This window comes from Oncorhynchus keta, chromosome 17, assembly GCF_023373465.1.
Source record: "Oncorhynchus keta strain PuntledgeMale-10-30-2019 chromosome 17, Oket_V2, whole genome shotgun sequence".
NCBI lineage: Eukaryota > Metazoa > Chordata > Actinopteri > Salmoniformes > Salmonidae > Oncorhynchus > Oncorhynchus keta.
Window position 1 is genome coordinate 58,074,694 of NC_068437.1, and position 25,013 is coordinate 58,099,706.

The window sequence follows — 25,013 nt, forward strand, 5'->3', positions numbered from 1 at the left end:
ACTTCTCTCCCTGTGCTACAACGACTGGGCGTGCATACTTCTCTCCCTGTGCTACAACGACTGGGCGTGCATACTTCTCTCCCTGTGCTACAACGACTGGGCGTGCATACTTCTCTCCCTGTGCTACAACGACTGGGCGTGCATACTTCTCTCCCTGTGCTACAACGACTGGGCGTGCGTACTTCTCTCCCTGTGCTACAATGACTGGGCGTGCGTACTTCTCTCCCTGTGCTACAACGACTGGGCGTGCGTACTTCTCTCCCTGTGCTACAATGACTGGCTCTCATTTGGATCATTGGTGTCACGTCTCGGATCCGGCCGGGACCCGGCCCAGTTTAACCCCTGATGTGTCCTGACTGACCTGACTTGACTAGTGTCCATAGTAAGGAGTCCGTAGAGGAAGACGAAGAGACCCACCAGAGCTGCAGGGATCAGCATGCCAGTGTACCAGCCCAACCAGGCAAAGTACAGCCCAATCTTCTCCCCAAAGTAACGCCTGGAGAGGAAAGTCCAATGAACAAGATAGATTAGAAAAGGATTAGTTAAAATCCGACCCGGCTGTATTCGCCTGGCAGGAACAAGTTCTTTGTAACCAACCAGGCAAGGTACAGGCCGACCTTCTCCCTAAAGTAAAGCCCGTAGTGCATGAAAAGTCCAATAGAGAGAATAGATTCGTAAAACTCCCGACATACATTGATTAAATTGGAGCCATTCAGACCCAGCTGTGTTTGCCTGAAAGGAAGCAACTCCGTTAATATAAATGAGTACAGGTATATTTAGCACACCTATCATGTTTCCAGGTAGATGGACGGATTAAAAAAACAATAAAAAGTGAAGAAACGAGATCACAGACGTGATCTTTGATGCACAACTAACAATTTTACTGCATCTCATCACAACATTTTGCCAATAGCCCTTCATCAGGAGTCCAACAAACTTAAAAGATTAGGAAAAACATCACAGGTAGCGAGCTGCATGGGGTTGAATTAAAATTGGAATCCATTTCGAACCTAGTTGTGTTTCACTTGTGTGTTTCATACAGAGGAACGAAGCCAAGTTGTGTTTCATACAGAGGAACGAAGCCCAGTTGTATTTCATACAGAGGAACGAAGCCCAGTTGTGTTTCATACAGAGGAACGAAGCCCAGTTGTGTTTCATACAGAGGAACGAAGCCAAGTTGTGTTTCATACAGAGGAACGAAGCCCAGTTGTGTTTCATACAGAGGAACGAAGCCCAGTTGTGTTTCATACAGAGGAACGAAGCCCAGTTGTGTTTCATACAGAGGAACGAAGCCCAGTTGTGTTTCATACAGAGGAACGAAGCCAAGTTGTGTTTCATACAGAGGAACGAAGCCCAGTTGTGTTTCATACAGAGGAACGAAGCCAAGTTGTGTTTCATACAGAGGAACGAAGCCAAGTTGTGTTTCATACAGAGGAACGAAGCCCAGTTGTGTTTCATACAGAGGAACGAAGCCCAGTTGTGTTTCATACAGAGGAACGAAGCCCAGTTGTGTTTCATACAGAGGAACGAAGCCCAGTTGTGTTTCATACAGAGGAACGAAGCCCAGTTGTGTTTCATACAGAGGAACGAAGCCCAGTTGTGTTTCATACAGAGGAACGAAGCCCAGTTGTGTTTCATACAGAGGAACGAAGCCCAGTTGTGTTTCATACAGAGGAACGAGCCCAGTTGTGTTTCCAGAGCCCAGTTGTGTTTCATACAGAGGAACGAAGCCCAGTTGTGTTTCATACAGAGGAACAGTTTCATACAGAGGAACGGAACAGAGGAACGAAGCCCAGTTGTGTTTCATACAGAGGAACGAAGCCCAGTTGTGTTTCATACAGAGGAACGAAGCCCAGTTGTGTTTTCAGTTGTGTTTACAGAGGAACGAAGCCCAGTTGTGTTTCATACAGAGGAACGAAGCCCAGTTGTGTTTCATACAGAGGAACGAAGCCCAGTTGTGTTTCATACAGAGGAACGAAGCCCAGTTGTGTTTCATACAGAGGAACGAAGCCCAGTTGTGTTTCATACAGAGGAACGAAGCCCAGTTGTGTTTCATACAGAGGAACGAAGCCCAGTTGTGTTTCATACAGAGGAACGAAGCCCAGTTGTGTTTCATACAGAGGAACGAAGCCCAGTTGTGTTTCATACAGAGGAACGAAGCCCAGTTGTGTTTCATACAGAGGAACGAAGCCCAGTTGTGTTTCATACAGAGGAACGAAGCCCAGTTGTGTTTCATACAGAGGAACGAAGCCCAGTTGTGTTTCATACAGAGGAACGAAGCCCAGTTGTGTTTCATACAGAGGAACGAAGCCCAGTTGTGTTTCATACAGAGGAACGAAGCCCAGTTGTGTTTCATACAGAGGAACGAAGCCAAGTTGTGTTTCATACAGAGGAACGAAGCCCAGTTGTGTTTCATACAGAGGAACGAAGCCCAGTTGTGTTTCATAGCCCAGAGTGAACGAAGCCCAGTTGTGTTTCATACAGAGGAACGAAGCCCAGTTGTGTTTCATACAGAGGAACAGAGGAAGCCCAGTTGTGTTTCATACAGAGGAACGAAGCCCAGTTGTGTTTCATACAGAGGAACGAAGCCCAGTTGTGTTTCATACAGAGGAACGAAGCCCAGTTGTGTTTCATACAGAGGAACGAAGCCCAGTTGTGTTTCATACAGAGGAACGAAGCCCAGTTGTGTTTCATACAGAGGAACGAAGCCCAGTTGTGTTTCATACAGAGGAACGAAGCCAAGTTGTGTTTCATACAGAGGAACGAAGCCCAGTTGTGTTTCATACAGAGGTACGAAGCCCAGTTGTGTTTCATACAGAGGAACGAAGCCAAGTGTCAAAAACCTCCCGACTGGGGTTGACTTTTAAAGTGGGACCTGTTCAGACCTCATTATGTTTAAATGGAGAGGAGAGAAATCCAATTGGACCGGCTCAGACCTAGCTATGGTCTGCTGTATTTAATTTAGATAGGACTCCTGAGAAGGGTACTTTGCTTGGGTTCCCCTGTGAAGGTTCTTTCTCACAAATTGCACACACACACACGCACACACGCACACGCACACACACACACACACACACACACACACACACACACACACACACACACACACACACACACACACACACACACACACACACACACACACACACCAACATTGTTATTTGGCTGTTCCCATAGGATAACTCTTTTTGGTTACATGTAGAACCCTCTGCGAAAAGGGTTCTACCTGGAACCAAAATGGGTTCTTCAAATGGTTCTCCTATTGTGACAACCGAAGAACCCTTTTAAATTCTAGATAGCACCTTTTTTTTTCTCTAAGAGTGTACCACCACGCCACACATGCAGACCACCACATACACACACACACCTACCTGATAAGGTCGAGGGGTTGGTACTTGTACCACATGCCCCAGCGAGCCCACCTCTCGTACAGCAGGTGTCTGTGGTTCTGGGCACCGTGGGTATTAATAGGGTGTCGGCTCCTATAGCCACCCTGGAACACAAGGACACGGAGAATGAACATTAGTGGAAGACAGGTGGTCACTGGTCTAGTCCCACTACTCTATCCACTTTTGGTATCCAGAGAATTAACAGGTGTATTCAGATGTAGGATTTTAATTTGAGCCAGTTTGCTACAGCAGGAATATAATCCCCCCAGCAACGGGATATGTGAATTATGTGGATTATAATTAAGCCTTTTTAAACCTCAAATACACTACAAGTTTACATTTCCTGCTGAGCAGGAAAGTTCTCCTGCAACAGGGTGATCAAATTAAGATCCTACATCTGTAGTGACAGACTAGTTTTGTATCCACCCTGAAACAGAGACACAGAACCTTATGTAACAGGTGGAGTTGAAGTTGATAAATCAAATCCTGCTGACTATGCCAAATACAACAGCCCCATACGGTTAGTAACACTCATGTACTGTATAGCAATCCGTATCATTGTAATGTAATTGTTAAAACAATAACAGGGCCCGGTTTCCCGATAGCGATGGAATTTAGGCTCACAAGTATTTTAACGACGCAACGGCAGAAGATATAATGAGTTTCCAAAAACACCGCGCAGAGAGAATGTTCGCTAAGTGCAGCTTAGAACGTTGGCTAATAGAATGTTCGCTAAATGCAGTTTAGAACGTTGGCTAATAGAATGTTCGCTAAATGCAGTTTAGAACGTTGGCTAATAGACTGTTCGCTAAGTGCAATTTAGAATGTTCACTAAATTGAGGAATTTGTCAAAAGAAAGTGTTATATAAATATTCATAATATTAAGCATTACTAGCTGGCCAACGCTCTGGTTAAACCGGATGTCCTCAGATAATTCTGGGCCCAGTGTTCTCAGTCAAGTTTAGAGCCTACGTGCAATAACATGATTATCCGAAAGACACACGGCTGCCACCAACCACTATATACTCCCTTGTAAACTACAAAGAACATCCTGCAACACTAACGAGCTTAGAGTGCCAAACTATCTCACTGACACCCCCCTACTGGTCGGGTGACAAGAGCTCTGCTGTGCACCAATGGGGCTCCTGCTCTGGCTAGAGCAGGCCCGCCTCCAACTCTTCAGGACCAGTCAGAAGACCAACACTACGGGACTCCACCTACATTATTCTGTGTATACATTCTGTTGTAAACTCTGGCGAGGCAGCCTAATTTAGCTGACTTCTCACCGAGTCATATTGCTTAGGTCCGTGCACGATAAACTGCAGGTGTTATATAAATAATCTAATATCAAGCATTACTAGCAGACCAAAGCTCTGGTTAAACCGGATGCCCTCAGATAACTCTGGGCCCAGTGTCCTCAGTCAAGTTTAGAGCCTACGTGCAATAACATGATTATCCGAAAGACACACAGCTGCCATCACGCAAATATACACCCCTGTAACTACAAAGAGCATCCTGCAACACTAACGAGCTTAGAGTGCCAAACTATCTCACTGACATTTGAACCCTACATGCACTCCTGCATAAACAGGAAACACCTGAGCCTAAAGCAGACATTACCAGTCCCTAAATCCACGCTTCCTTGACACACATACATCTCATGAAGCAACGCACACTCACACTCCACCCCCACCACTGGTCGGGTGACGTGAGCAGAGAACTCTGCTGTGCACCAATGGGGCGCCTGCTCTGGCTAGAGCAGGCCCGCCTCCAACTCTTCAGGACCAGTCAGAAGACCAACACGACGAGACTCCACCTACATTATTCTGTGTATACATTCTGTTGTAAACTCTGGCGAGGCAGCCTAATTATTCTGACTCCTCACAGAGTCGCATTGCTTAGGTCCGTGCACGATAAACGTCAGGACGGAGCTGTGAGGGGAGCTGTGAGGGGAACGGCACCTCAGTACCTCCAGGCTCTGATCAGGCCCTACACCCAAACAAGGGCACTGCGTTCATCCACCTCTGGCCTGCTCGCCTCCCTACCACTGAGGAAGTACAGTTCCCGCTCAGCCCAGTCAAAACTGTTCGCTGCTCTGGCCCCCCAATGGTGGAACAAACTCCCTCACGACGCCAGGACAGCGGAGTCAATCACCACCTTCCGGAGACACCTGAAACCCCACCTCTTTAAGGAATACCTAGGATAGGATAAGTAATCCTTCTCACCCCCCTAAAAGATTTAGATGCACTATTGTAAAGTGGCTGTTCCACTGGATGTCATAAGGTGAATGCACCAATTTGTAAGTCGCTCTGGATAAGAGCGTCTGCTAAATGACTTAAATGTAATGTAAATGTAAGATATCTTTGACTCAATAAACAGCCTTTTTGATACACCTGATTCCACTCTGTCCAGCGTCGTTGTTTTGCATTCCCTCTCCAGTATGTAAACACCAACAAAATGATTATGCAAATATTGAGGACGGCTTATTCTAATGCTTACCTTAACACTAATGCTCTAATTTAAAATTTAGCACATCATTGATCACCGGTTAGGCTACATAACTTGAGACAAAAAATTAGTTGCCAAATAAAACTCAATTGAATGATTAAAATTAAATTGATTTCAATATCATTGAAATATATTAGGCGTATAGCCTATACTGTGGGTGAGGCTATTTATCTTTTAATGCAGTCGTCTCGGTCTCTTTTTATCCTTCGCTTGTTTGTGATAAATGCAAAGGACATAGGCAACTCTGTATGTGTATTCAACCTCGTATCGGTCGGTCACAGAGAGACAGGTAAACATTTTAGCGGAGATCTTCTGTGTATAAAGTCACGGGTTAGGGGGGAGAAAATTATTTTACGACACACTTAGCTGTTCTAAAAGTGGGCTGAGGCAGTCTGTAAATTAGGAGTATTTTCAAGCGCAATTTTAGTAATGAAGGTTTTGGGAAACAGCTCAGAGATTTAACAATGGTCCTACAAAGGTTCTAATGATGGACTTAAAAGATACTTTTGGGGAAACCGGGCCCTGGGCCCGTATCCACAACGCATCTCAGAAAAAGTCATAGGAATCCTGTTAAAACATGTTTTAAGGCAACAACAAAAATCCCAGCTCAGAGTAGATTTTAGGAGGATGTTACGACACAGCCCAGACAAAAGTTTGAGCCATGAGTAAAATCAACTCGTAAAAGTTCAATCTCAGCTGGTAATCACGACAGTTTGAGGTACCGCAAAGGAAAAATTGTAACGACGCTCAACGACATTGTTGCAGATGATGGGGAATAACAAATTGCGCTTCAGATAACCACAGTGAATATAACTGTCAAATGTTGTAATGGAAAAAACGTTCGATATCATTTTAGCCTGACACGAACACTTTGCCCACACTTAATTCTTTGCTAATATGTTGGCTTTTGACCAAATTCTGATGGTTGTTAAAAGTAGTTTTATTTTATTTTTTTAAAGCAGACGATACTGTTGCATAAAACATTTGAAAGGTCTATCATTTCAATCATATTTGTCTTTAGATTATTTAATTAACCTTCAAGTTATCCCTTTGGTGCGCAATAACACATTGTTAAAAAAAATCAAAGTTAACATAGGCACTAGATTGCCTTTAATTGATCAATTTATATGCAAGTCAGTCATATTTTTTAACAATGTGTTATTGCTCTAATTAAATAACCTAAAGAAAAATAATAATATATTTTTATATTATATTTTTGGTTGTAAGTATTTAGGTATATCATGTGAAATAAGGCTCTTGTGAAATCATTTTCCAGGTGAAGCTGGTTAAGAGAATTCTAAGAGTGTGCAAAGCAGTCATCACGGCAAAGGCTGGCTACTCAGAAGAATCTCAAATATAAAATATATGTCGATTTGTTTAACACTTTTTTGGTTACTACATGATTCCATATGTGTTATTTCATGGTTTTGATGTTTTCACTATTAGTCTACAATGTAGAAAATCGTAAAAATAAAGATAAACCCTTGAATGAGCTGTTGTTCTAAAATGTTTGACTGGTACTGTACATATTACATAAATTACCTTGACTAACATCTGAACCCCCGCACATTGACTCGGTACCGGTACTTCCTGTATTTAGCCTCGTTATTGTTATTTTATTTTATTGTTGCTCTTTTATTTTTTACTTTTGTTTATATAGTAAATATTTTTTCTTAACTCTTATTTTTCTTAAAACTGAATGGTTGGTTACGGCGGTTAAGGGCTTGTAACGGAAACATTTCACGGTAATGTCTACCTATACCTGTTGTATTCGGCGCATGTGACAAATCAAAATGTGATTTTTAATATCATTATAACGATGTTCGTACCTCGTGTGGAGGAAATGCCGCCTCATATGTCCCATTGCCCAATAACCTGTTGATACCTACAATAGAAGAGAAAATAGAAGAGAAAAACACTTAATATCGTCCTGCCAAAAAGAATCATAGTGGACCGGAAATATGTCCTAATTCAAAACTCATACTAGTTTCCCTTCCCAAGACTCAAAATACATTGCTAGACCCCAATCATAATTTAGACAGAATCCTCAGTGGTGGCCTCTTGTCTAAAGCTACCACAGTTCTAATAATGATTATTACATTGCATTATATAAACAGATGTGGCAGAATCAGAATTCTTTAAGTAACATTGATAAATAAGATGTTTTATTAATTTTCATAAGTATGCTTATGTGGGGAAAGTTACTTGGGGCCCAGAGAGGGGAGAGGTCAGGTTTGTCTTATCTGTGAATGTGTCTGTAACTATTCCTAAACCATGTGAAGGGATGGTGTGATTAATGGGGAATCAGTTAGTTGGCTCCACAATGTCTGTTTGCCAGTCGCTCCTCTCCGTGAGCTTGTCCATGAGGGGTTGTATTTTTGATGGGAGTGTCTAGAAATGATAATTGATATATGCCATTGGATGAGGTAATGTTTTGGTTCTAGGTGGTACCAAGAACGAGATAAGAACTTAGTTTAGGAGACCAAACTGAATGATAATTTATAGCCAATGCTGTCTGGCTATGTGTGTCTTTGCTATAAAGGATATCAGTTGCCATTATGTGAGGACTCTCAGAGAATTCATTTATAGACACTGAATTGATCTGTGAGTCACAGGGCTATGGTGAAGCTCATATAATTAAAGATGGACTTTACACCCTGATCTTTAGAGATGATCAGATTATCAGGTTTATGTTAAGAGTTCACGCCTTTGAGTTTGAGAAAGATTGGGATGAACAGGTGCCTCTTATGTTGTTTGCAGTGTGGGAGGTTATTCAGGAATGTCTCGGTATTAGTCTTAATTAAATCTTGTTTGGGACATCATGTCAGATTCATTTGATCTTGCTGAGAGAGAGGGAGAGGTTGTTGCAGGGCAACACATTAAACAAACAAAAAACTGAACTGTTGAAGCACGTTAGCTCTTTTCAGATACAGTTTGCACCGCACCTGGGAGAAACTGGAGAAGGCGCAAATGAAAATGAAATCGGAAAAAGTCCCAAAACCGCACTTTCGATGTGAGTTGACAAAGTCCGGGTTTTGTTACCTGTTGCAAGCTCACTTTTCAGGCCCATAGTGAATAGTAATAAATACATCTGGATTACATCATCAGGAGGAACCAAAAATCTGTCTGAGTCATGCTGAAACCGTAGATAGATAGATAGATAGATGTTTTGCCCGTGGCCAGATAGATAGATAGCATAGAACTACAGATAGATAGATTTAGAGCTAGATTTTCAGATGAGTAAAATATATTGATAGTACTCTCCCTGGAAAAACATTGGACCACTGCTAATCAACTTTCCGCTAGATAGATAGATAGATATAAATATAGATAGCGTAGATCCTGTAGCAGAGACGCTCCCCATCAACCCATCTCCCCAAATACAGCTGTAGACTCATACCCAAGAAGTCCTCATACTTGGTGCAGGTGGTTCAACAAAGTACAGAGAAAGGGTCTGGTGGACTATGTTTTTCTGCATTATGGGTTTCTGGTGGAGTTGTAGAGAAGAACATCTGTCTTTTAGAATTGATGGTAAAACTGAAAAAGAGGAAAGTCAAACCTGTAGAAAAGGTCAGCATTATTATGATATGATCAATTATCCATATAACTAAAGAGATAGAACAGACAGATACAACAGTCACTCCCTCCCTCTCCTCGCCTAGATAGATAGAAGATGGGACCCCACATGTCACACAGATATATAGCTTCCGTAGATAGATCCCTCTCCTCGCCTCGAACCTGGGACTTCCCGTCCTCATACATGTCACACAGTATAGCTGCCGTCCCTGAGAAGAACATCTGCTGTTGTTGATCGAACCTGGGAGTCCCAACAAAAGGTCAGCACAGTATATGATCAATTATCCATATAACTGAAGAGAGAACCACAACAGTCACTCCCTCCCTCTCCTCGCCTCGAACCTGGGACCCCACATGTCACACAGTATAGCTTCCGTCCCTCTCCTCGCCTCGAACCTGGGACCCCACATGTCACACAGTATAGCTTCCGTCCCTCTCCTCGCCTCGAACCTGGGACCCCACATGTCACACATTATAGCTTCCGTCCCTCTCCTCGCCTCGAGTTGTCAGAGACCGAAAAGAAAGGGGGAGTTGTCATAGAGACCGGAAAGAAAGGGGGAGTTGTCATAGAGACCGAAAAGAAAGGGGGAGTTGTCATAGAGACCGTAAAGAAAGGGGGAGTTGTCATAGAGACCGTAAAGAAAGGGGGAGTTGTCAGAGACCAAAAAGAAAGGGGGAGTTGTCAGAGACCAAAAAGAAAGGGGGAGTTGTCAGAGACCAAAAAGAAAGGGGGAGTTGTCAGAGACCAAAAAGAAAGGGGGAGTTGTCAGAGACTGAAAAGAAAGGGGGAGTTGTCATAGAGACCAAAAAGAAAGGGGGAGTTGTCATAGAGACCGGAAAGAAAGGGGGAGTTGTCAGAGACCGAAAAGAAAGGGGGAGTTGTCATAGAGACCGAAAAGAAAGGGGGAGTTGTCATAGAGACCGGAAAGAAAGGGGGAGTTGTCAGAGACCGAAAAGAAAGGGGGAGTTGTCAAAAAGACCGGAAAGAAAGGGGGAGTTGTCAGAGACCGTAAAAAAAGGGGGAGTTGTCAGAGACCATAAAAAAGGGGGAGTTGTCATAGAGACCATAAAGAAAGGGGGAGTTGTCATAGAGACCGTAAAGAAAGGGGGAGTTGTCATAGCGACCGGAAAGAAATGGGGAGTTGTCAGAGACCATAAAGAAAGGGGGAGTTGTCATAGAGACCGTAAAGAAAGGGGGAGTTGTCAGAGACCGAAAAGAAATGGGGAGCTGTCAGAGACCATAAAGAAAGGGGAGTTGTCATAGAGACCATAAAGAAAGGGGAGTTGTCAGAGAGAGATTGTCATAGAGACAGTAAAGAAAGGGGAGTTGTCATAGAGACCATAAAGAAAGGGGGAGTTGTCATAGAGACCGGAAAGAAAGGGGGAGTTGTCAGAGACCATAAAGAAAGGGGGAGTTGTCATAGAGACCGTAAAGAAAGGGGGAGTTGTCAGAGACCGAAAAGAAATGGGGAGCTGTCAGAGACCATAAAGAAAGGGGGAGTTGTCATAGAGACCATAAAGAAAGGGGGAGTTGTCAGAGACCGAAAAGGGGAGTTGTCATAGAGACCGTAAAGAAAGGGGGAGTTGTCATAGAGACCGGAAAGAAAGGGGGAGTTGTCATAGAGACAGGAAAGAAAGGGGGAGTTGTCAAAAAGACAGGAAAGAAAGGGGGAGTTGTCATAGAGACCGTAAAGAAAGGGGGAGTTGTCATAGCGACCGTAAAAAAAGTTGTCAGAGAGAAAGGGGGAGTTGTCAGAGACCATAAAGAAAGGGGAGTTGTCATAGAGACCGTAAAGAAAGGGGGAGTTGTCAGAGACCGAAAAGAAATGGGGAGCTGTCAGAGACCATAAAGAAAGGGGAGTTGTCAGAGACCGAAAAAAGGGGAGTTGTCATAGAGACCATAAAGAAAGGGGGAGTTGTCAGAGACCGGAAAGAAAGGGGGAGTTGTCAGAGACCATAAAGAGACCGGAAAGAAAGGGGAGTTGTCATAGAGACCGGAAAGAAAGGGGAGTTGTCATAGAGACTGTAAAGAAAGGGGGAGTTGTCATAGAGACCGGAAAGAAAGGGGGAGTTGTCAGAGACCGTAAAAAAAGGGGGAGTTGTCAGAGACCGTAAAAAAAGGGGGAGTTGTCATAGAGACCATAAAGAAAGGGTGAGTTGTCATAGAGACCGTAAAGAAAGGGGGAGTTGTCATAGCGACCGGAAAGAAATGGGGAGTTGTCATAGAGACCGAAAAGAAAGGGGGAGTTGTCAGAGACCGAAAAGAAATGGGGAGCTGTCAGAGACCGTAAAGAAAGGGGAGTTGTCATAGAGACCATAAAGAAAGGGGAGTTGTCAGAGACCGTAAAAAGGGGGAGTTGTCATAGAGACCGGAAAGAAAGGGGAGTTGTCAGAGACCATAAAGAAAGGGGGAGACCAGGAAAAAGTTGTCAAAGGGGGAGTTGTCAAAAAGACAGGAAAGAAAGGGGGAGTTGTCATAGAGACCGTAAAGAAAGGGGGAGTTGTCATAGCGACCGGAAAGAAATGGGGAGTTGTCAGAGACCATAAAGAAAGGGGGAGTTGTCATAGAGACCGTAAAGAAAGGGGGAGTTGTCAGAGACCGAAAAGAAATGGGGAGCTGTCAGAGACCATAAAGAAAGGGGGAGTTGTCATAGAGACCATAAAGAAAGGGGGAGTTGTCAGAGACCGAAAAGGGGGAGTTGTCATAGAGACCGTAAAGAAAGGGGGAGTTGTCATAGAGACCGGAAAGAAAGGGGGAGTTGTCAGAGACCATAAAGAACGGGGGAGTTGTCAGAGACTGAAAAGAAAGGGGGAGTTGTCATAGAGACTGTAAAGAAAGGGGGAGTTGTCATAGAGACCGTAAAGAAAGGGGGAGTTGTCATAGAGACCGTAAAGAAAGGGGGAGTTGTCAGAGACCAAAAAGAAAGGGGGAGTTGTCAGAGACCAAAAAGAAAGGGGGAGTTGTCATAGAGACCGTAAAGAAAGGGGGAGTTGTCATAGAGACCGTAAAGAAAGGGGGAGTTGTCATAGAGACCATAAAGAAAGGGGGAGTTGTCATAGAGACCGTAAAGAAAGGGGGAGTTGTCAGAGACCGAAAAGAAAAGGGGAGTTGTCATAGAGACCGGAAAGAAAGGGGGAGTTGTCAGAGACCGAAAAGAAAGGGGGAGTTGTCAAAAAGACTGAAAAGAAAGAGGGAGTTGGCAAAAAGACCGTAAAAAAGGGGGAGTTGTCATAGAGACCAAAAAGAAAGGGGGAGTTGTCAGAGACTGAAAAGAAAGGGGGAGTTGTCATAGAGACCGTAAAGAAAGGGGGAGTTGTCATAGCGACCATACAGAAAGGGGGAGTTGTCATAGAGACCGTAAAGAAAGGGGGGGGTTGTCAAAGAGACCGTAAAGAAAGAGGGAGTTGTCAAAGAGACCGTAAAGAAAGGGGGAGTTGTCAGAGACTGAAAAGAAAGGGGGAGTTGTCATAGAGACCGTAAAGAAAGAGGGAGTTGTCAAAGAGACCGTAAAGAAAGGGGGAGTTGTCAGAGACTGAAAAGAAAGGGGGAGTTGTCATAGAGACAGTAAAGAAAGAGGGAGTTGTCATAGAGACCGAAAAGAAAGGGTGAGTTGTCATAGAGACAGGAAAGAAAGGGGGAGTTGTCAAAAAGACAGGAAAGAAAGGGGGAGTTGTCATAGAGACGGTAAAGAAAGGGGGAGTTGTCATAGAGACAGGAAAGAAAGGGGGAGTTGTCAGAGACCGTAAAGAAAGGGGCTGTTTTCATAGAGAAAGTAAAGAGAGTGTTGTCATAGAGACGGCAGCTGCCATTATGAGCTGGACTATAGCATCTTTATTTGCAGTCCTTCTATCATCATTTCCTCCTCTATTGCCTCTAATTCACACAAACAGATAACATTTCATACAAGCTCGTCTATTTTACAAGTGACGGGAGGATTGAGATGCTAGCAGGGGAGATTATCATAACAGAGACAGGACACTGCCGACACTGTCTAAAGATAACTTAACATCTCTTCCTCCTGCAGTGTAGCCTGTAATAAACACACATGAGCCAGTCTATCTCACAAGCTGTTTGTGTCAGATTGACTGTTAGTCTTAGAGTGACTGGGGTTAGGGTTAGGGTTAGGGTTAGGGGGTTGAGGTAAGGGTTAGGGTTAGGGTTAGGGGGTTAAAGTAAGGGTTAGGGTTAGGGTTAGGGGGTTGAGGTAAGGGTTAGGGGGTTGATGTTAGGGTTAGGTATAGAACCTACTGGTGCATGCGTGCCCTGCTGAAGGGGGCTGTATAGCAGTCTGTCTCCTCTAGGTCAGGTAAGGGTTAGGGTTAGGTATAGAACCTACTGGTGCATGCGTGCCCTGCTGAAGGGGGCTGTATAGCAGTCTGTCTCCTCTAGGTCAGGTAAGGGTTAGGGTTTAGGTATAGAACATACTGGTGCATGCGTGCCCTGCTGAAGGGGGCTGTATAGCAGTCTGTCTCCTCTAGGTCAGGTAAGGGTTAGGGTTTAGGTATAGAACATACTGGTGCATGCGTGCCCTGCTGAAGGGGGCTGTATAGCAGTCTGTCTCCTCTAGGTCAGGTAAGGGTTAGGGTTTAGGTATAGAACCTACTGGTGCATGCGTGCCCTGCTGAAGGGGGCTGTATAGCAGTCTGTCTCCTCTAGGTCAGGTAAGGGTTAGGGTTTAGGTATAGAACCTACTGGTGCATGCGTGCCCTGCTGAAGGGGGCTGTATAGCAGTCTGTCTCCTCTAGGTCAGGTAGGGCCTCTTTGTCCAGCTTCATGGGGTTGCTGGGTAACCAACTCTTTATCTGATGACACCTCAGATGAAACCGGCTTCAGGGAGAGAGAGGACAGAGAAAAACAGATTAATTAACCAGGATTAGCCTAGTAACAGAACCACACAGGGTTTTAATTTACCAGGATTATACCAGATATTGTTTTATTTGATCAATGATAATAATTAAAATCACATTTTGCATTTTCACAGTCAAACACTCAATAGAAGACTGCATTAATTATGTCTTGTGTACTTTGCAGCAGACACTCTTTAGTGATTCAGGGTGACTTAATGTTGGGCTTAAAACAGTTTAATATCTCACATTCGTATACACAACATAACATTTTTAAGTATCAGGATAAACTAATCCTGAACTAATTCATTAAATCGTGCATTAATACCTCTGGGGTAAAGAGCTCAATGACAGTTTGACCTATTCACCCTCTGTGATCAAATCACGGTTTACCCTCTTCTACTTAACTCCCCGAAGGCCCATTTTGCATCTTAATATAACAACCAGTGTAGCAGTGGGACTCTGGACTCCAGACCAAACTTCCCTGCCTTCTTGTCTGAGTCTTTCTACCTCTTATCTTTTTCTGTACATCCATCACTGTTCTTTCTCGCCATTCTACAAAATAACAGCTGCAGCTCACGGTGACGTCTGTGTTACTGCGACTCGACCACGGGCTCAGCACCGTCACGGTGACGTCTGTGTTACTGGGGCTCAACCACGGGCTCAGCACCGTCACGGTGACGTCTGTGTTACTGGGGCTCAACCACGGGCTCAGCACCGTCACGGTGACGTCTGTGTTACTGCGACTCGACCACGGGCTCAGCACCGTCACGGTGACGTCTGTGTTACTGCGACTCGACCACGGGCTCAGCACCGTCACGGTGACGTCTGTGTTACTGGGGCTCAACCACGGGCTCAGCACCGTCACGGTGACGTCTGTGTTACTGCGACTCGACCACGGGCTCAGCACCGTCACGGTGACGTCTGTGTTACTGCGACTGACCACGGGCTCAGCACCGTCACGGTGACGTCTGTGTTACTGCGACTGACCACGGGCTCAGCACCGTCACGGTGACGTCTGTGTTACTGCGACTCGACCACGGGCTCAGCACCGTCACGGTGACGTCTGTGTTCAGCACTGCTGTGTTACTCGACCACGGGCTCAGCACCGTCACGGTGACGTCTGTGTTACTGCGACTCGACCACGGGCTCAGCACCGTCACGGTGACGTCTGTGTTACTGCGACTCGACCACGGGCTCAGGTCACGGTGACGTCTGTGTTACTGCGTCGACCACGGGCTCAGCACCGTCACGGTGACGTCTGTGTTACTGACTCGACCACGGGCTCAGCACACAGTGACGTCTGTGTTACTGGCTGACCACGGGCTCAGCACACCGTCACGGTGACGTCTGTGTTACTGCGTACAAAGACCACGGGCTCAGCACCGTCACGGTGACGTCTGTGTTACTGCGACTGACCACGGGCTCAGCACCGTCACGGTGATGAATGCTCCAGATCCTGTATTTATATTTATATTATGTATTTATATCTGGTATTTATATTTATATTATGTATTTATATCTGGTATTTATATTTATATTATGTATTTATATCTGGTATTTATATTTATATTATGTATTTATAACTGGTATTTATATTTATATTATGTATTTATATCTGGTATTTATATTTATATTATGTATTTATATCTGGTATTTCATTAGAAAGTGCTCTGCAGTGCTCAGACAGTCAAGCTCGGCATCACACTGTGCCCGAACCTAATAAGATAACACGTAAATCCACTTGCCTGCCCATAACTTTGCTCTTCCAATCTGTAAAGTACATTTTCTTCCTGAAAAAAAATTGCAATAAATTAGAAGACGTCGTCGGTTGGGTGGAAGAATCCACAACGGATCAAGACATACAAAGAGCCTATCAAACGTTTTTGAACGAGCTGTCGTCATAGATGTTTATGAGTAGTTGTCAAGCGCTTATGTCACGTATTATAATGCATTATGTATAGCTCATGAGGCGTTATAAATGTGTCTATAATGCATTATGTATAGCTCATGAGGCGTTATAAATGTGTCTATAATGCATTATGTATAGCTCATGAGGCGTTATAAATGTGTTTATAATGCATTATGTATAGCTCATGAGGCGTTATAAATGTGTTTATAATGCATTATGTCCCTCTCATGAGGCGTTATACATGTGTCTATAATGCATTATGTGGAGGGAATTCGTAGGAAGTGCTACCTGAATGGCATCCTGATGTTCATCTGCTCAGCGTATTTACAGAGTGTGTCCCAGGGAACGTGGATCTTCACAAACATGATGTCCGTGTTGGTCAGAGACGGCTTTCGAGGGGACGAAATCGGAAATTAGCTTGTGACAAAGACTAGCATCTGACAATATTTGAGAATGTCATGACAAAGACATGATGACAATATTTGAGAATATGATCACTGGGCAAAAAACCTGGTTGAATCAATGTTGTTTCCACGTCATTTCAACAACAACAACAACGGTATGTGATGACGTTGAATCAACATGGGAAAACTGATTGGATATTTCATTTTTATTTAACCTTTATTTAACCAGGCAAGTCAGTTAAGAACAAATTCTTATTTTCAACGACGGCCTAGGAACAGTGGGTTAACTGCCTGTTCAGGGCAGAACGACACCCCTCCACTCTAACCACTAGGCAACCTGCCGCCCTCCACTCTAACCACTAGGCTGGCTACCTGCCGCCCCTCCACTCTAACCACTAGGCTACCTGCCGCCCTCCACTCTAACCACTAGGCTACCTGCCGTCCCTCCACTCTAACCACTAGGCAACCTGCCGCCCCTCCACTCTAACCACTAGGCTACCTGCCGCCCCTCCACTCTAACCACTAGGCTACCTGCCGCCCCTCCACTCTAACCACTAGGCTACCCTGCCGCCCTCCACTCTAACCACTAGGCTACCCTGCCGCCCCTCCACTCTAACCACTAGTCTACCCTGCCGCCCCTCCACTCTAACCACTAGTCTACCCTGCCGTCCCTCCACTCTAACCACTAGGCTACCCTGCCGTCCCTCCACTCTAACCACTAGTCTACCCTGCCGTCCCTCCACTCTAACCACTAGGCTACCCTGCCGTCCCTCCACTCTAACCACTAGGCTACCCTGCCGCCCTCCACTCTAACCACTAGGCTACCCTGCCACCCCTCCACTCTAACCACTAGGCTACCCTGCCGCCCCTCCACTCTAACCACTAGGCTACCCTGCCGCCCTCCACTCTAACCACTAGGCTACCTGCCGCCCCTACACTCTAACCACTAGGCTACCCTGCCGCCCCTACACTCTAACCACTAGGCTACCCTGCCACCCCTCCACTCTAACCACTAGGCTACCTGCCGCCCTCCACTCTAACCACTAGGCTACCTGCCGCCCTCCACTCTAACCACTAGGCTACCTGCCGTCCCTCCACTCTAACCACTAGGCTACCCTGCCGCCACTCCACTCTAACCACTAGGCTACCTGCCGCCCCTCCACTCTAACCACTAGGCTACCTGCCGCCCTCCACTCTAACCACTAGGCTACCTGCCGCCCCTCCACTCTAACCACTAGGCTACCCTGCCGCCCCTCCACTCTAACCACTAGACTACCCTGCCGCCCCTCCACTCTAACCACTAGGCTACCCTGCCATCCCTCCACTCTAACCACTAGGCTACCCTGCCGCCTCTACACTCTAACCACTAGTCTACCCTGCCGCCCCCTCCACTCTAACCACTAGGCTACCCTGCCGCCCTCCACTCTAACCACTAGGCTACCCTGCCGCCCCTCCACTCTAACCACTAGGCTGGCTACCTGCCGCCCTCCACTCTAACCACTAGGCTACCCTGCCGCCCCTACACTCTAACCACTAGGCTACCCTGCCACCCCTCCACTCTAACCACTAGGCTACCTGCCGCCCCTCCACTCTAACCACTAGGCTACCTGCCGTCCCTCCACTCTAACCACTAGGCTACCCTGCCGTCCCTCCACTCTAACCACTAGGCTACCCTGCCGTCCCTCCACTCTAACCACTAGGCTACCCTGCCGTCCCTCCACTCTAACCACTAGGCTACCCTGCCGCCCCTCCACTCTAACCACTAGGCTACCCTGCCGCCCCTCCACTCTAACCACTAGTCTACCCTGCCGTCCCTCCACTCTAACCACTAGGCTACCCTGCCGTCCCTCCACTCTAACCACTAGGCTACCCTGCCGTCCCTCCACTCTAACCACTAGGCTACCCTGCCGCCCCTCCACTCTAACCACTAGGCTACCCTGCCACCCTCCACTCTAACCACTAGGCTACCCTGCCGCCCCTCCACTCTAACCACTAGGCTACCCTGCCGCCCCTCCACTCTAACCACTAGGCTACCCTGCCACCCCTCCACTAACCACTAGTCTACCCTGCCGCCCCTCCACTCTAACCACTAGGCTACCCTGCCGCCCTCCACTCTAACCACTAGGCTACCTGCCGCCCCTCCACTCTAACCACTAGGCTACCTGCCGCCCCTCCACTCTAACCACTAGGCTACCTGCCGCCCTCCACTCTAACCACTAGGCTACCCTGCCGCCCCTCCACTCTAACCACTAGGCTACCTGCCGCCCTAAACTCTAACCACTAGGCTACCCTGCCGCCCCTACACTCTAACCACTAGGCTACCCTGCCACCCCTCCACTCTAACCACTAGGCTACCTGCCGCCCCTCCACTCTAACCACTAGGCTACCTGCCGCCCCTCCACTCTAACCACTAGGCTACCTGCCGTCCCTCCACTCTAACCACTAGGCTACCCTGCCATCCCTCCACTCTAACCACTAGGCTACCCTGCCGTCCCTCCACTCTAACCACTAGGCTACCCTGCCGCCCTCCACTCTAACCACTAGGCTACCCTGCCGCCCCTCCACTCTAACCACTAGTCTACCCTGCCGCCCCTCCACTCTAACCACTAGTCTACCCTGCCGTCCCTCCACTCTAACCACTAGGCTACCCTGCCGTCCCTCCACTCTAACCACTAGGCTACCCTGCCACCCCTCCACTCTAACCACTAGGCTACCCTGCCACCCCTCCACTCTAACCACTAGGCTACCCTGCCGCCCTCCACTCTAACCACTAGGCTACCCTGCCGCCCCTCCACTCTAACCACTAGGCTACCCTGCCACCCCTCCACTAACCACTAGTCTACCCTGCCGCCCTCCACTCTAACCACTAGGCTACCTGCCGTCCCTCCACTCTAACCACTAGGCAACCTGCCGCCCCTCCACTCTAACCACTAGGCTACCTGCCGCCCCTCCACTCTAACCACTAGGCTACCCTGCCGCCCCTCCACTCTAACCACTAGGCTACCCTGCCGCCCTCCACTCTAACCACTAGGCTACCCTGCCACCCCTCCACTCTAACCACTAGGCTACCTGCCGCCCTCCACTCTAACCACTAGGCTACCTGCCGCCCCTCCACTCTAACCACTAGGCTACCTGCCGTCCCTCCACTCTAACCACTAGGCTACCCTGCCATCCCTCCACTCTAACCACTAGGCTACCCTGCCGTCCCTCCACTCTAACCACTAGGCTACCCTGCCGCCCCAGGGCTCCGGGCAGCCGAGCGGAAATGGAGGAAAACTCGCCTCCCTGCGGACCTGGCATCCTTTCACTCCCTCCTCTCTACATTTTCCTCCTCTGTCTCTGCTGCTAAAGCCACTTTCTACCACTCTAAATTCCAAGCATCTGCCTCTAACCCTAGGAAGCTCTTTGCCACCTTCTCCTCCCTCCTGAATCCTCCCCCCCCTCCCTCCTCCTCTCTGCAGATGACTTCGTCAACCATTTTGAAAAGAAGGTCGATGACATCCGATCCTCGTTTGCTAAGTCAAACGACACTGCTGGTTCTGCCCACACTGCCCTACCCTATGCTCTGACCTCTTTCTCCCTCTCTCTCCAGATGAAATCTCGCGTCTTGTGACGGCCGGCCGCCCAACAACCTGCCCGCTTGACCCTATCCCTCCTCTCTTCTCCAGACCATTTCCGGAGACCTTCTCCCTTACCTCACCTCGCTCATCAACTCATCCCTGACCGCTGGCTACGTCCCTCCCGTCTTCAAGAGAGCGAGAGTTGCATCCCTTCTGAAAAACCTACACTCGATCCCTCCGATGTCAACAACTACAGACCAGTATCCCTTCTCTCTTTTCTCTCCAAAACTCTTGAGCGTGCCGTCCTTGGCCAGCTCTACCGCTATCTCTCTCAGAATGACCTTCTTGATCCAAATCAGTCAGGTTTCAAGACTAGTCATTCAACTGAGACTGCTCTTCTCTGTATCACGGAGGCGCTCCGCACTGCTAAAGCTAACTCTCTCTCCTCTGCTCTCATCCTTCTAGACCTATCGGCTGCCTTCGATACTGTGAACCATCAGATCCTCCTCTCCACCCTCTCCGAGTTGGGCATCTCCGCGCGGCCCACGCTTGGATTGCGTCCTACCTGACAGGTCGCTCCTACCAGGTGGCGTGGCGAGAATCTGTCTCCTCACCACGCGCTCTCACCACTGGTGTCCCCAGGGCTCTGTTCTAGGCCCCTCTTATTCTCGCTATACACCAAGTCACTTGGCTCTGTCATAACCTCACATGGTCTCTCCTAGCATTGCTATGCAGACGACACACAATTAATCTTCTCCTTTCCCCTTCTGATGACCAGGTGGCGAATCGCATCTCTGCATGTCTGGCAGACATATCAGTGTGGATGACGGATCACCACCTCAAGCTGAACCTCAGCAAGACGGAGCTCCTCTTCCTCCCGGGGAAGGACTGCCCGTTCCATGATCTCGCCATCACGGTTGACAACTCCATTGTGTCCTCCTCCCAGAGCGCTAAGAACCTTGGCGTGATCCTGGACAACACCCTGACGTTCTCAACTAACATCAAGGCGGTGTCCCGTTCCTGTAGGTTCATGCTCTACAACATCCGCAGAGTACGACCCTGCCTCACACAGGAAGCGGCGCAGGTCCTAATCCAGGCACTTGTCATCTCCGTCTTGATTACTGCAACTCGCTGTTGGCTGGGCTCCCTGCCTGTGCCATTAAACCCCTACAACTCATCCAGAACGCCGCAGCCCGTCTGGTGTTCAACCTTCCCAAGTTCTCTCACGTCACCCCGCTCCTCCGCTCTCTCCACTGGCTTCCAGTTGAAGCTCGCATCCGCTACAAGACCATGGTGCTCGCCACGGAGCTGTGAGGGGAACGGCACCTCAGTACCTCCAGGCTCTGATCAGGCCCTACACCCAAACAAGGGCACTGCGTTCATCCACCTCTGGCCTGCTCGCCTCCCTACCACTGAGGAAGTACAGTTCCCGCTCAGCCCAGTCAAAACTGTTCGCTGCTCTGGCCCCCAATGGTGGAACAAACTCCCTCACGACGCCAGGACAGCGGAGTCAATCACCACCTTCCGGAGACACCTGAAACCCCACCTCTTCAAGGAATACCTAGGATAGGGTAAGTAAGGGTAAGTAATCCTTCTCACCCCCCTTCCCCCCAACAAGATTTAGATGCAAGTGGCTGTTCCACTGGTTGTCATAAGGTGTATGCACCAATTTGTAAGTCGCTCTGGATAAGAGCGTCTGCTAAATGACTTAAATGTAATGTAAATGTAACCACTAGGCTACCCTGCCGCCCCTCCACTCTAACCACTAGGCTACCCTGCCGCCCTCCACTCTAACCACTAGGCTACCCTGCCACCCTCCACTAACCACTAGTCTACCCTGCCGCCCCTCCACTCTAACCACTAGGCTACCCTGCCGCCCCTCCACTCTAACCACTAGGCTACCTGCCGCCCCTCCACTCTAACCACTAGGCTACCTGCCGCCCTCCACTCTAACCACTAGGCTACCTGCCGCCCCTCCACTCTAACCACTAGGCTACCCTGCCGCCCCTCCACTCTAACCACTAGACTACCCTGCCGCCCTCCACTCTAACCACTAGGCTACCCTGCCATCCCTCCACTCTAACCACTAGGCTACCCTGCCGCCTCTACACTCTAACCACTAGTCTACCCTGCCGCCCCTCCACTCTAACCACTAAGCTACCCTGCCACCTCTACACTCTAACCACTAGTCTACCCTGCCGCCCCTCCACACACAAATGTTGTTGTAGTATACAGTAGTAGAGTATATACTATATTAATGTAGTTGTAGTATACAGTAGGAGAGTATATACTATATTAATGTAGTTGTAGTATACAGTAGGAGAGTATATACTATATTAATGTAGTTGTAGTATACAGTAGTAGCGTATATACTATATTAATGTAGTTGTAGTATACAGTAGTAGAGTATATACTATATTCATGTAGTTGAAGTATACAGCAGGAGAGTATATACTACATGAATGCAGTTGTAGTATACAGCAGTAGAGTATATACTATATTAATGTTGTTGTAGTATACAGTAGTAGAGTATATACTATATTAATTTAGTTGTAGTATACAGTAGGAGAGTATATACTATAAAATGTAGTTGTAGTATACAGTAATAGAGTATATACTATATTAATGTAGTTGTAGTATACAGTAGGAGAGTATATACTATATTAATGTAGTTGTAGTATACAGTAGGAGAGTATATACTATATTAATGTAGTTGTAGTATACAGTAGTAGCGTATATACTATATTAATGTAGTTGTAGTATACAGTAGTAGAGTATATACTATATTCATGTAGTTGAAGTATACAGCAGGAGAGTATATACTACATGAATGCAGTTGTAGTATACAGCAGTAGAGTATATACTATATTAATGTTGTTGTAGTATACAGTAGTAGAGTATATACTATATTAATTTAGTTGTAGTATACAGTAGGAGAGTATATATACTATAAAATGTAGTTGTAGTATACAGTAATAGAGTATATACTATATTAATGTAGTTGTAGTATACAGTAGGAGAGTATATACTATATTAATGTAGTTGTAGTATACAGTAGTAGAGTATATACTATATTAATGTTGTTGTAGTATACAGTAGGAGAGTATATACTATACAATGTAGTTGTAGTATACAGTAGGAGAGTATATACTATATTAATGTAGTTGTAGTATACAGTAGTAGAGTATATACTATATTAATGTTGTTGTAGTATACAGTAGGAGAGTATATACTATATTAATGTAGTTGTAGTATACAGCAGTAGAGTATATACTATATTAATGTAGTTGTAGTATACAGCAGTAGAGTATATACTATATTAATGTAGTTGTAGTATACAGTAGGAGAGTATATACTATATTAATGTAGTTGTAGTATACAGCAGTAGAGTATATACTATATTAATGTAGTTGTAGTATACAGTAGGAGAGTATATACTATATTAATGTAGTTGTAGTATACAGCAGTAGAGTATATACTATATTAATGTAGTTGTAGTATACAGCAGTAGAGTATATACTATAAAATGTGGTTTTAGTATACAGTAGGAGAGTATATACTATATTAATGTAGTTGTAGTATACAGTAGTAGAGTATATACTATATTAATGTTGTTGCAGTATACAGTAGGAGAGTATATACTATATTAATGTAGTTGTAGTATACAGCAGTAGAGTATATACTATATTAATGTAGTTGTAGTATACAGTAGGAGAGTATATACTATATTAATGTAGTTGTAGTATACAGCAGTAGAGTATATACTATATTAATGTAGTTGTAGTATACAGCAGTAGAGTATATACTATAAAATGTAGTTTTAGTATACAGTAGGAGAGTATATACTATATTAATGTAGTTGTAGTATACAGTAGTAGAGTATATACTATATTAATGTTGTTGCAGTATACAGTAGGAGAGTATATACTATATTAATGTAGTTGTAGTATACAGCAGTAGAGTATATACTATATTAATGTAGTTGTAGTATACAGCAGTAGAGTATATACTATATTAATGTAGTTGTAGTATACAGTAGGAGAGTATATACCATATTAATGTTGTTGTAATATACAGTAGGAGAGTATATACTATATTAATGTAGTTGTAATATACAGTAGGAGAGTATATACTATAAAATATACTATAAAATGCCTACGGAGCTGTGAGGGGAACGGCACCTCAGTACCTCCAGGCTCTGATCAGGCCCTACACCCAAACAAGGGCACTGCGTTCATCCATCTCTGGCCTGCTCGCCTCCCTACCACTGAGGAAGTACAGTTCCCGCTCAGCCCAGTCAAAACTGTTCGCTGCTCTGGCCCCCAATGGTGGAACAAACTCCCTCACGACGCCAGGACAGCGGAGTCAACCACCACCTTCCGGAGACACCTGAAACCCCACCTCTTTAAGGAATACCTAGGATAGGATAAGTAATCCTTCTCACCCCCCTTTAAGATTTAGATGCACTATTGTAAAGTGACTGTTCTACTGGATGTCATAAGGTGAATGCACCAATTTGTAAGTCGCTCTGGATAAGAGCGTCTGCTAAATGACTTAAATGTAAATGTAAAATGTAGTTGTAGTATACAGTAGGAGAGTATATACTATATTAATGTAGTTGTAGTATACAGCAGTAGAGTATATACTATATTAATGTAGTTGTAGTATACAGCAGTAGAGTATATACTATAAAATGTAGTTGTAGTATACAGTAGGAGAGTATATACTATATTAATGTAGTTGTAGTATACAGTAGTAGAGTATATACTATATTAATGTTGTTGCAGTATACAGTAGGAGAGTATATACTATATTAATG

The 25,013-nt window shown here is 45.9% G+C and overlaps 1 protein-coding gene across 1 annotated transcript in view; it reads right to left on the reverse strand.

Moving 5' to 3' along the window:
• LOC118378909 (anoctamin-3-like) overlaps nt 1-25,013 on the reverse strand; it is a 120,712-nt gene that overhangs the window by 78,743 nt on the left and 16,956 nt on the right. The window contains exons 5-11 of the mRNA XM_052467048.1: nt 16,519-16,619; nt 16,051-16,111; nt 14,167-14,276; nt 9,629-9,714; nt 7,727-7,815; nt 3,372-3,493; nt 362-496 (exon numbers count right to left, since the gene is read on the reverse strand). Of these exons, the coding sequence (XP_052323008.1) occupies nt 362-496; nt 3,372-3,493; nt 7,727-7,815; nt 9,629-9,714; nt 14,167-14,276; nt 16,051-16,111; nt 16,519-16,619 (704 nt within the window). The remainder of the gene's footprint in view (nt 1-361; nt 497-3,371; nt 3,494-7,726; nt 7,816-9,628; nt 9,715-14,166; nt 14,277-16,050; nt 16,112-16,518; nt 16,620-25,013) is intronic.